The sequence below is a fragment of the Schistocerca serialis genome, chromosome 3 (assembly GCF_023864345.2).
Source record: "Schistocerca serialis cubense isolate TAMUIC-IGC-003099 chromosome 3, iqSchSeri2.2, whole genome shotgun sequence".
Classification (NCBI taxonomy): domain Eukaryota; kingdom Metazoa; phylum Arthropoda; class Insecta; order Orthoptera; family Acrididae; genus Schistocerca; species Schistocerca serialis.
Window position 1 is genome coordinate 491,629,134 of NC_064640.1, and position 13,858 is coordinate 491,642,991.

General features: G+C 42.5%; 1 protein-coding gene across 4 annotated transcripts in view; it reads right to left on the minus strand.

Annotated features, from left to right (window-relative positions):
• Positions 1–11,312: 11,312 nt before the first annotated feature.
• The window catches only part of LOC126470377 (DNA fragmentation factor subunit beta), a 154,171-nt gene continuing 151,625 nt past the window's right edge, over positions 11,313–13,858 (minus strand). For 2 of the 4 annotated variants that reach the window (XM_050098207.1, XM_050098204.1), the window contains exons 6-7: positions 11,838–12,201; positions 11,313–11,758 (exon numbers count right to left, since the gene is read on the minus strand). In XM_050098207.1, the coding sequence (XP_049954164.1) occupies positions 11,554–11,758; positions 11,838–12,201 (569 nt within the window). In that variant the 3' untranslated portion in view covers positions 11,313–11,553. The remainder of the gene's footprint in view (positions 11,759–11,837; positions 12,202–13,858) is intronic. The other 2 variants (XM_050098208.1, XM_050098206.1) reach the window with 1 other exon arrangement.

The following is a 13,858-nucleotide window of genomic DNA, read 5'->3' on the forward strand; positions in this document are numbered from 1 at the left end:
GGTGACCTCCTGGGTGCTGTTCAAGTTAAGTAGGTTCCATACTAGAATTTGGTTTCACTCACTATCTCCTCACCAGATACAAAATATGACACTAGACACATGCATCATCACAGTCATCTACAACGAACAGATATACTTATGACACAACTGTCACATTTCATGCAGTAAAGGTGCCATTGTGTGCGAAGAAAGAAAAACTGTTCAATTATACAACTGAGCTACCCATCCGGTGTCTCCCATTCAAATGTGCCATATGATATTTAGTTTCTACTAAAAACTGGAAACTACCTTCACCACACCAGGAAACTATGGATCATCAGATGGCCTTACTCATTGGTGAGTGAAAAGTATGTTATTTCATCAGTGTGAAATGAGACACAATACCAGTGAATACTGTACTTAAACAGCCACACCTTATTTTATGCCACTTCCAGCAACTCTTCATTCTAATGATACATGGCTCTGTACTTCCACAATGAAGTGATAGTGTATAATAAGATGGAACATTAAGCCATGTGATTGCTGCACATGCATGCTGCTACATCTTCCAATTTGTTTCCCTGATTTCCTATGCACCCAGTACCCAACATAATGGTGACTGCTTCCCCACAGCAATGGCTACCAATATGCTGTCACAAATACAGTGAACTTACTCCCAGATCAAGAGTATTGCCCTGCATTACCTATGCTTTGAAAAAGTTCCACATACATACACTCCTGGAAATGGAAAAAAGAACACATTGACACCGGTGTGTCAGACCCACCATACTTGCTCCGGACACTGCGAGAGGGCTGCACAAGCAATGATCACACGCACGGCACAGCGGACACACCAGGAACCGCGGTGTTGGCCGTCGAATGGCGCTAGCTGCGCAGCATTTGTGCACCGCCGCCGTCAGTGTCAGCCAGTTTTCCGTGGCATACGGAGCTCCAGCGCAGTCTTTAACACTGGTAGCATGCCGCGACAGCGTGGACGTGAACCGTATGTGCAGTTGACGGACTTTGAGCGAGAGCGTATAGTGGGCATGCGGGAGGCCGGGTGGGCGTACCGCCGAATTACTCAACACGTGGGGCGTGAGGTCTCCACAGTACATCGATGTTGTCGCCAGTGGTCGGCGGAAGGTGCACGTGCCTGTCGACCTGGGTCCGGACCGCAGCGACGCACGGATGCACGCCAAGACCATAGGATCCTACACAGTGCCGTAGGGGACCGCACCGCCACTTCCCAGCAAATTAGGGACACTGTTGCTCCTGGGGTATCGGCGAGGACCATTCGCAACCGTCTCCATGAAGCTGGGCTACGGTCCCGCACACCGTTAGGCCGTCTTCCGCTCACGCTCCAACATCGTGCAGCCCGCCTCCAGGCGTGAATGGAGGGACGAATGGAGACGTGTCGTCTTCAGCGATGAGAGTCGCTTCTGCCTTGGTGCCAATGATGGTCGTATTTGTGTTTGGCACCGTGCAGGTGAGCGCCACAATCAGGACTGCATACGACCGAGGCACACAGGGCCAACACCCAGCATCATGGTGTGGGGAGCGATCTCCTACAATGGCCGTACACCACTGGTGATCGTTGAGGGGACACTGAATAGTGCACGGTACATCCAAACCGTCATCGAACCCATCGTTCTACCATTCCTAGACCGGCAAGGGAACTTGCTGTTCCAACAGGACAATGCACGTCCGCATGTATCCCGTGCCACCCAACGTGCTCTAGAAGGTGTAAGTCAACTACCCTGGCCAGCAAAATCTCCGGATCTGTCCCCCGTTGAGCATGTTTGGGACTGGATGAAGCGTCGTCTCACGTGGTCTGCACGTCCAGCACGAACGCTGGTCCAACTGAGGCGCCAGGTGGAAATGGCATGGCAAGCCGTTCCACAGGACTACATCCAGCATCTCTACGATCGTCTCCATGGGAGAATAGCAGCCTGCATTGCTGTGAAAGGTGGATATACACTGTACTAGTGCCGACATTGTGCATGCTCTGTTGCCTGTGTCTATGTGCCTGTGGTTCTGTCAGTGTGATCATGTGATGTATCTGATCCCAGGAATGTGTCAATAAAGTTTCCCCTTCCTGGGACAATGAATTCACGCTGTTCTTATTTCAATTTCCAGGAGTGTATTTATAAAGTGAAATTATATTTACTGGCAAATCACAAGCCACTAATAGTAATATTCAATCAAGCTTGAAATGTTACAAGATACAATGCTCAAGATTCTAACACTAAGCTACGATCCTGACATTAGAAATACATCACTATTCCACCATCACACATGAAAATGCCAATGTATTGTCACACCTTTCAATAAGTTTGTATATTGCATTACTAGATATAATCCCTCCAATAATGATTAATGGTTTTCTATGTGATGCTGCACCAGTCACAAAAGAAACAGACTTCAGCTCAGTGCTTCAACACATGCACAAATATGTGCTGTCTTTCACTAAACTGGGTCACCAATTTGCTGTTGCATTCTAAGTGAATTGTTAACATGGCAAAACATGCCAACTGTCCTTATTCTCTGAATCAAGCAATCTACACAAGCTGGCAACATCATAGGTTGTATCAGGTTTTAGAGGAAGTTCTCTTCTTAAAACTGTCTTTGCTGTCTGTTTGTGCCTGAACAAATTGATCTTCAGGGCTCTTGAGCCTACCGCCCACACAGTAGCTTCCACCAGCTGCTACCCTGGTTTTAACATTGAAGTGACTACCTCTGTTTCCCAGTGCTGGGACCTGTTTATTATTGTTGTTAGATGTTCTATGGAAAATGACTGTGATAAATCGAGCGTGTAGCAAGTGGTGCTCATTCCAGATGGACCGCTCAATATTTACATTCTTAAATACATTTGTGAAGAACTTAATGTGACAACTCGATATGGTATGAATTGACTATCACAGTCAAAATGTTTAAAAACAGTAATTGCAAAATTAGTCATATGACGACTGCTCAGGTAGACTATGGCTTGGAGTACATAATATGCCACTATGATAAAAAATTATCAACACATTCATGCAAATTACTTACTTATGATGATTCCTTTATGTCAAATGTTTATGATGACAAAATAAATAACTACAAAAGAAGTGGGGTACAAAACATTAAGAAGCAATAAGATATGAAACACTTTTTACTTTAAAAATATTATCCATGTGCAGACTTTATGCACAGTGAGATTTTCTTAAGATTTGATTACTGAAATTTCCAATGGTCACATCATGCTGATTAAACAAGAAATAAAAAAAATAAATAAAATAAAAAAAAACTTACTCAAATATGTCGGGGGAGGTGTAAAGCAACAACCAAAGGAACCATCTGTAATGATCCAGCCTATTTCCAGGCTGCTATGTGTCATTATGGTTGACGGAAATGGTGAGAGAGAGAGAGAGAGAGAGAGAGAGAGAGAGAGAGAGAGAGAGAGAGAGAGAGAGATAGTGAAACAATGACAGCGTTAACAAATGTTTACTTCCAGCAGCCTTGTAGACTATGGTGACCATCTTCGGGGGCACCCTGCGTCCGTGCAAATGCAGCTGGTTGCGGAATATGCTGATGCCCTAATGGCACCTATGATGTCCACTGCCCTGGGTGGTGGCCAGCAGCTTTCGCAGTGCTGAATGGGTTGCCACTAGGCAAAGAATGAGCAAGGCCCACCCACATCTTCTGGAGTTTTGCTGGCTATGCAACCCCACACATACTCATGGTCCCCATGTCATGTGCTCAGATGCAATAGGCAACACTAGGTGTTTGATGACATGCAGCAACGCCTCAGTCACCCACCATGGGTCAACCAGGACAATGGCCAATGATGTCTAGGTGGTTTGGTGGTCACATGGGCATGTCTCCCCTTGCCAGGCCAACAGCCAAAGTTCCTCAGAGGGTGGAGGCTAGGTGTACACCAACTCCCTGCACTGGTGAAGTTGCCCAAGTCCCACAGCCACGCCATAGGGATAGCATGTCTCATGCCTGGACTTGATAAGTTAATCAATGGGCTGGCAGCTGGCAGATCTTCATCACAAGGGATTAGCTGAGGCTTCGATCTGCCACAGTCAAACTCAGAGGGATCTGAGGGAGGGGGGAGTCCACTCTATTTACAATGTGTGTGTTTCTTGGTAGCCTGCAAAGTGCTCTGACTTACAAAATGTTACTTTACTCTTTGTCACACTGTGTTGCGACATTGACTGTTCTATGCGCTTTGGCTCTGACTGGTGTCAGAAACCTCTTCCAGCTGGATTGTTTTGACATAATGTCAACAGTACTGCCCAGTGGCTTACTTGGTTAGCATGTCACCAAGCTGGCCTCCCTTGCCTTGCTGCAGCTGGAATCAAACTTTAAAAATTTGCACCCAGCACATCATATCAGGTGGAACACTGTACATGTGGTGTGGCCCGAAGAACGTGGTGTCACAGCAAGGTTCGCACCTTGCAACAAAACCACAAAAAACAATAGTTGCTGCATGCAACATCGACAAGTGAGAAATGCCGGCGTAGCCATGCCTCCTAGACCTTTGCTATGCCACTGCAATCAGTGATGTACATATGGGTGACCCGAGGACCACTCAACTCAATTAACAGTTAGCAATCAAGATGACAGCATCGTCAAAGATAGGCCACCAGATTATTAAATGTCTTAGGCAGAACTAAATGTGAACATTATGTCAGTGATTTTTCATGTGAAGAGTCTTCTAAATCTGTCTGTATCAAGCGATAGTTTTTGTTCACAGTTGTAAATATTGAGAACATTCCAGTGGAAATGGAATGCACCAAGTTATGTAAATCTTCAACTCTATGTTGCAATAAAATGAACTAGTATTTTATGTGTGAAAGTTCCACTCAATCTTCTCCCAGAGGAAACCAACAACCCACCACTCTACTGGCGAGTCTACTTTCATTCTGCACAACAGTACCATTAATAAGACACCACAACAGTAAACACGCTTTCATAGACACTGTGGCTAAGACAAATAGCTCACAATGTGAAAGGTAATAACAGCTGTAGCATACACATCATACATAAATCAAATTTGATGCCCTTACTATAGACTGATATTATCAGTTCATTTCCAGTTTCTACGGTATTGCTGATGTGTCAGTGGTTGGGGATTTCCAAGTAGACTGTGGGCACTTCTGAGAAGTTGGAATTAGTCAATCTGTTCATCAGAGACAAGAATATTGTGCCCCAGGGAAGGGTGATCCAACCATTATTATTCTCTTGGACAGCAATCTGTCATTGTTTGCTGATGATGATGTGGTGTATGGTAAGGTGTGAAAGTTAAATGACTGTAGTAGGATAGAAGATGACTTGGACAAAATTTCTAGTTGGTGTGAAGAATGGCAGCTAGCTCTTTTTTAAAAAAAGGGAAGAAGAAGAAGTTATTGTGTATGAATAGGGAAAACAATCCCGTTATGTTCAGATACACCATTAGCATTGTCCTACTTGACATAATCACATTGTTTAAATATCTGGGTGTAATGTTGCAAAGTAATATGATATGGAACAGGCATGTGAGGATTGTGGTGGTGGTGGTGGTGGTGGTGGTGGGGAGGGGGGGGGGGGTGTTGCGAATGGTTGAGTTTGGTTTATTGGGAGGCTTTTAGGAAATTGTGGTTCATTCGTAAAGGAGGCCGCATATAGGATGCTAGTGCAATCTGCTCTCGAGTACTGCTCAAGTGCTTGGGATCCGTACTATCTCGGATTAAAGGAAAACATTGTAGCAATTCAGAGGTGGGCTATTAGATTTGTTGCTGGTAGGTCTGAAAAACATGCAAGTGTTACAGAGATGCTTTAGGAACTCAAATGGGAATCCCTGGATGGATGGTGACATTCTTTTTGAGAAACACTATTAAGAAAAATTAAAGAATTGACATTTGAAGAAGACTGCAGAATGATTCTACTGTCTCCAACATACAGTGTGCAGAGGCATATAGACAATTGCTTTTCCCGTGCAGGGTAAGATCCACCACGCACCATATGGTGGCTTGTAGAGTATCTATGTAGATGTAGATGTAGGCAACTGGTGCTACATCTACATCTACATTTATACTCCACAAGCCACCCAATGGTGTGTGGCGGAGGGCACTTTACGTGCCACTGTCATTACCTCCGTTTTCTGTTCCAGTCACGTATGGTTCGCGGGAAGAATGACTGCCGGAAAGCCTCCGTGCATGTTCGCAATACATTAGTCTATGTTAAGGGTCAGTTGCCACTCCCTGCACCAAGTGCCTATCCGCTGCAGATCTTCCTGCATTTCGCTACAATTTTCTAATGCTGCAACTTCTCTGTATACTACAGCATCATCCGTGAAAAGCCGCATGGAACTTCCGACACTATCTACTAGGTCATTTATATATATTGTGAATGGCAAAAGCCCACAAGTGCAAACAAAAAATTAATTTTAAAGAATAAGTAGTTTGAAAGTGGTAAGAAGAAATACTTGAGTCACTACAGTAACTGATATTTATAAGAAATAATTTTGTTAAACTAACTGTAAAAATCTCGAGAAATGACCTCTACGGCAGCCATTAGCAGTACATGGAAAACTGATTTCTATACAGATGACTTGTTGGAAGTTGGACAGCACATGAAATCTTAATTTCAGGTGAAGTAACTAAATAACTGGTGTATTCTTAATGTGAATTATAACAAAGGATTAGGGCACATAACTTGCTCTACGTGGAATAAAATTGTGTTTAAATGGAGTGACTTTTATCATTTCAGAACAATGTTAATATACACTGACTGCCTACAATGTGAATGAACAAGGAAGAGATGATGAAATAAAATGAAACTTCATGGGCTGAGAGGATATGCAATATTATTTCAATGATTATAAAACTGAGTCAAATTCACAAAGAACTTGGCAGCATGAGTACATTTAACAATATGATGTTTCATCCACCTCCCACCCCCTTACCCCAGCCTAGATGCATGTACTGACATAGTGGGGAAGAGTGTCAAAGCCACTGTACTCTCTCCTGAGGCAGCTGGCCCGCTATTGTCATAACTGGTCCTTTGTAGCCTAGATACTGGCAGCACTACAGTTCATGTCTGAGCTGGTACTACACACATGCTATCAGGGGCAGATATTGCTGGCCATGGAAGTACCTCAGCATCACACAGACAGTTATGAGAAGGACACACCACACACACACACACACACACACACACACACACACACACACACACAAAACTGCAGTTGCAGGCAACTGAAACCGCAGTGTGTGTGTGTGTGTGTGTGTACGTATGTGCATCTATTCTTGACAAAGGCCATTGACCAAAAGCTTTAAGTGTGAAAATCTGTCTGTTGTGCCTATCTGTGACTCAGCATCACCATTAGATAGTGAGTAGCAACTTTCCTTCTCATAATATTGTTACATTACATTCTGGATTTTCCATTGTTTGATTTTCACACAGACAATTCATAGACACCCGAACCATGTGTCAACAAGTACCGTCCTGTTGAAAAATGACACAAAGATAGTGTCACACAAGTAACACATGAGGATGCGTGATGTCAATCCCTACCAGCTGTGACCTGAAGTCATACTCAATAGCTGCCCACACCATAACACCAAGGTAATTCCTCCGTGCCTCTCCAGAATGTTGCACGAATGGGAACTCTCCCCAGGTCTCTGCCATACTCATCAATGTCTGTTGTCTGTGGTAGTGCATATCCGTGACTCATCACTAAAAACAGTGATGTTAACGACAGCCTATGCATACGATGGTAATTCCATAGTCCAGTTGCTGTTAGTCTCTGATCAGTAGGGTGGGACGATACAGAATGCTGCAGGGAATCCATTGCTAACTATCACATTCAAACGCACAACAAATCTGGATAGTGCACAAATCAACTTGTAGGCCATATGGAGAGCTACAATGAGGTCCCCAGGGCCCTTTCAAACTATGTCAGATGCTGATAATAGAGTGTTGCACGAGTATGCAGCATCTCTATGTCCTTCACTCTTATCACTCAATGTCTGACACTGTTCGTAGCCCTTACGTACCTTACCCAGCCTGTTAACAACAATAACTAATGCACTCTGATGGCCATTCTATCTGTCAGAAAGAATTGAAATTCTTAATAATTTACAAAGCCAATGGGCCATATTCTGAGTGCTTCAATTTTTTGTCAAGCACTGTAGTTGCCTGTAAGTGGAAGATGCAGTGCGCAAGTTGGTTTGGACACAGCTCAGTTCAGTACTCATATGCATATCTGATATTATGAACCCCTTTCTCTTGTCAGATTTCTACAAAGACAGACAACTATACCAGAGTTGGAAAAATACATATGCTACCTCAGTGATGTATCTTATATGAGAATCACTCAGCATATTTCATCAAGATAATTTGCTGAATAATTCAGAAACATATCTGGATGATCACAGAGTTGCCAATGTTTTTTGTGAAGCTGGAAAATCTGGAGCACTTACATTGTGTCATTAATCAGAACCAGAGCTGGCCTGGTTTGGTGTCATAAATATAACAAAGTCATCTACCAAGGTGACAGTACACCAAGATGCCAAAAGGATACACAACTAAGTTTTTATTTCCATTTCTGCAACTGATTTAATGGGCTAATTCAAAGCTAGGTATAATGCTCAGATGCACGGACAATAACCAATGACTTGCACATTAAGTTAAGAGGTTTACTAAAAGATGTTGCTATGTAATTTCTACATGACACCTCACAGTTGGCACAGTTTGATCACAATTTAGTTCCTGGTAGGTTTCATACCACTGACATCTTTATGGCAACAGAGTGTTCACATGATAAATGTTCAGGTGTCTGTACGACTCAGTTGGTGATGCTAATTTTAATTTTGTTTAATCAACTGTTTGACTTTTGAAGTACTCCCACTGTTGCCTGCCTCACGCGCTGTGTCAAATATCATACTGGCTGAAAAGTCAGAATTGAATGCAGCTCATCACTGTTGTATTTTGGAAACACAATATGAAGGGCTTATTTCAATAGTGGTACAAGTCCATTTTTGTTCATTCTGAGATACAAAGTCCTAAAGTTAAATGCAGATTTTTCAGCGCTAATTTAACTTTAGGACTCTGTGTCTCAGAATGAACACAAATGGACTTGTACCACTACTGAAATAAGCCCTTCATATATTCTAAGTTGAAAGTGCATACCATCCTACCAATTCTTTATAATTTGTTTTGTAATGAGCTTTTTTTTCTTTTTTGGCAAAAGAAATAAATTATGGTAAGTGCAACACTAATTCCACTCTTCTTATACACTTTAATTGCAATAGCAAATTTTCTGAGATTTTGTCAGCCTGTGCAGGATGCTAGGGTTAGAGAGAATTCTGACAATGGCCAAGTTTGAATATAATCAATTAGCTCAGACTGAGGCAACTAGCTGGTGCAGAGGTTGTGTGCAAAACACTGAGGGCAATGAGTGGGCTTCAGTTGAACAGTAAGTCTAGCAACTGCTATTTTGATTTTTTAAGGTGTGGTACCAACTGCAGGCTCAGCAGGGCATAGTCCTCATGCAGTCAAACATAGACGGCAGCTGAATTATTTCACTGGCTCTATTTTACATGCTATATACCTCCTGCAGTTAATTCTAGTATTGGCCCACGATAGAGGTATTTCAAACAGGCACATACAGGAGTTAGACAGAAACATGGGAACTCTGCGAGAAATCTACACTTGAACATAAATATAGATGCTAGTCAAACCTGTAGATTGCGCTGTTGTATTTGACCACAAAGGTCATCTGTGCAATGTCCCCAAGACATTGTCATGCCAGTCATGGTCAGAGCAGTGCTCTGTTAGTTGCTAGTGCATTATCTTGGAGCTAAGTGAATTCGAATGTGGGCAAATTGTTGATACTGGTATGGAGGTGCTACCATAACCAAAGTTGTGGAAGTATTTGGTGTTTCAAGAGACACAAACAATTTATATTGCATACACAGAAAGCGGTAAAACATCATCCGCTAAGTCACATGATGGATGCTTTTTCATCAAAGCCGTTTGAGTATTATCTGAATGAAGTAATTAGCTCATTGATGCTGTTATTGATACTGAAGTTGTAACCAGATACTGTAGAAGTAGTGCCAAATACCAGTCAGCTTCTAACCCGCAGCTTAGGTAGTGGCCAATGTTGTTAGAAGCTTGTGAATGGATTCACATTGACTTTGTTTGAAAGTTGGCAAAGTCCATCTAGGTGACTGTTGTTGAGACACAATCCAAACTTCACCAAACGTTATCAATATGTCTTTGGGCACTATGGATGCCACCCTGTAAGCATAGCATAGATGCTTGCTATAAAAAGATCCCAAACAGTCTTTTGCAGCAGATTATAACACAAATGTTATGAACAAGTTTTTCATTTTAATGCACCTACATGGTACTACACACAGAACAGCAGTGCTGTTTCATCCAATGAAAAGAAAGGAAATGAAAGTTTAATACTCCATTTATGACAAGATCATTAAACAGAGCACAACCCTGGATTGAACACAGACAGGAATGGAAGTTGGCCTTGTCCTCTACAGAGGAAAAATCCCAGCTTGAAGAAATTTAAACAAACCACTGGAAACAACTACTTTCACCCAACACCTTTTATATGTCAGTCTGGCACCTTAATCACTATACCACCTCGCTTGATACAAACCAGTTGAGAGGTTGAGGAGATAATTTGTTTGTTTACATACTCATTCTGGAACATGCATAGAACCACCATAACAACTGGGGGGCCAAGCATTTTCCTTTACAATTTCCATACATTCTTAACATTGCAGCTGTAACCTTTCAAACTGGTAAACATTCCAGCCAAGCAGTGCTGACCTCATGAAACAATTCAGTAGACAGCATGCTTGGGCACTCAGTACAGTCACAAAAATACATAGATCCAGCATACTACCACTGCAGTCTCACAATGAGTGGAAATTTTTAACTGTTAATGGAAGAAAAAATTTGCCACCAAATGTGACTTTACACTGCTCAAATGTCAGCAAGATACAAGACACTATGTGCTACAGGCCCAGAATGTTGACATTCCCGATACTTCTAAACAGTGGATAGTCCACCTTGTTGCTCTCTCACTATAATACATATGAATTTCAAAGGTTTAGCAGCCAATAATGGTCTAAATCTAGTTGTGATACTAGTTCATTTTTGTCACCTGAAACCTGAATATACAACTAACCTATGCTAATACGCATTACAAAAAATGAAACAATCACATTGATTTGCAATTATTGTTGTATTGTCAATGGTTGACATACAGGGCAAAGTTACACAATACATCACATGAAAATTATTTTATATGGGCTGTCACCCTTTATAGTTTCATTATAAATAAGTTGGAATATTTCAGTCAATACACAATTACAATATCTATAGAGTAAATCAGTAAAAAAGGAACTTCACTCATGGAATACATAAAAAAAGTAATGTGGGAAATTTCTTTAAAACTTTTAATTGAAAGATATACACAACATTCACATAAATTTCCATAAATTAGAAATAACTCTTAATTCTGAACCATCAGAGTCACTTCATAAACACAGTACTTGCTCTTTATGACCAGTTTGTGCTTTATTTATTTTTTATTACAATCCTAGATTCATCACATCCCATTTCATGTTTGCCTTTGTCATGACACAAGACGTGCACAAGTTTCAGATTGTCTAAAGTAAACAGCAGTGCAAAAAAATACTCTGAATTTATCATGTATCCTTCTCGGGCTGCTATCTTTGCTGCCTTTAACATTCCAGGCACTATCTCTCGGCTGCGTTCAATTCTGCAGAAATTAAACAACGCTGTTATAACTCTATTGAATGAACAGTCCACACACCTCATCAAACAGCTAAAATGCCCACCTGTGATCAAGATTCCATGTTGAAAACATAATTCTTGCTTCTCGGCTCTCATAAGGGTTAATAACATGACTGTAGGAGCAACAAGGTGAATAAAACAACCCTTGACATTGGAAGTCACCAAATGTTGTACAGAGACGAGTTGATTCAGCAGTTCTATCAAAGTAGCTTCCAAAGTACTGTCTTTGCTTCAAGTAATTTGTAAGACTTGTACAAGCATCAATTAATTTTGACCGTGCTACTTTATTTCTTTTATAAATTTCAGATTTCTGAATTGCAGTCTGAGTTTTGTAAAAGTAACCTCTAATTCGATCCTGAGAACGCTGAAATAAGAACTTCTCTTTTGTATCAGCATTTGTATCGATACCTGAAACATAAATTTGATGTATCAGATGTGCCTCTGCAATTTTTCTGCTTATCATTGTTATACCTCTTATCTCTCTATATGAAAGAAAGATCACAGGGAGAAGAAATGAACCTTCTGAGAGACCAAAAACCATCAGAAAGGAGAACAGAAAAGAAATATAGAAATAAAGACAGAAAGACAAAAGGAAAGGAAGATTAGGTCTGTTATACTCGTCTCAGGTTTTCAGTTGGATCTCCAAGTCAAGCTGTCAGAGTGACAACTTGACTTGAAGATCCGACTGCAAACGTAACAAGGACATCACAAGTCATTTAGCCAGGAAAGCTTATGAAGCCAAGATTAGGATTTAATTTACCACAGATGATGTGATCATTTGAGAAAGAGCACAAACTTGTACCGGACAAGAATGAGGAAGAATATAGACCACAGTATTTCCAAAGGAACCATCCACACAATTCCCATTACAGATTTAGGGGAACACAGATGTTCAATACCACTTTTAAACAGGAGTGTAACAACATTGTAGTAGATGTTTACAGTGATTCTTTTTCAAAAATGGCTTGCATATGTACAAAAAGTGAAGCGAAAAACTACCAGAAGGGTGTAATTTCACTTTCAATGTCTTGCTAACACCTATTGTAACTACACTCCTGGAAACTGAAATAAGAACACCGTGAATTCATTGTCCCAGGAAGGGGAAACTTTATTGACACATTCCTGGGGTCAGATACATCACATGATCACACTGACAGAACCACAGGCACATAGACACAGGCAACAGAGCATGCACAATGTCGGCACTAGTACAGTGTATATCCACCTTTCGCAGCGATGCAGGCTGCTATTCTCCCATGGAGACGATCGTAGAGATGCTGGATGTAGTCCTGTGGAACGGCTTGCCATGCCATTTCCACCTGGCACCTCAGTTGGACCAGCGTTCGTGCTGGACGTGCATACCGCATGAGACGACGCTTCATCCAGTCCCAAACATGCTCAATGGGGGACAGATCCGGAGATCTTGCTGGCCAGGGTAGTTGACTTACACCTTCTAGAGCACGTTGGGTGGCACGGGATACATGCGGACGTGCATTGTCCTGTTGGAACTGCAAGTTCCCTTGCCGGTCTAGGAATGGTAGAACGATGGGTTCGATGACGGTTTGGATGTACCGTGCACTATTCAGTGTCCCCTCGACGATCACCAGTGGTGTACGGCCAGTGTAGGAGATCGCTCCCCACACCATGATGCCGGGTGTTGGCCCTGTGTGCCTCGGTCGTATGCAGTCCTGATTGTGGCGCTCACCTGCACGGCGCCAAACACGCATACGACCATCATTGGCACCAAGGCAGAAGCGACTCTCATCGCTGAAGACGACACGTCTCCATTCGTCCCTCCATTCACGCCTGTCGCGACACCACTGGAGGCGGGCTCCACGATATTGGGGCGTGAGCGGAAGACGGCCTAACGGTGTGCGGGACCGTAGCCCAGCTTCATGGAGACGGTTGCGAATGGTCCTCGCCGATACCCCAGGAGCAACAGTGTCCCTAATTTGCTGGGAAGTGGCGGTGCGGTCCCCTACGGCACTGCGTAGGATCCTACGGTCTTGGCGTGCATCCGTGCGTCGCTGCGGTCCGGTCCCAGGTCGACGGGCACGTGCACCTT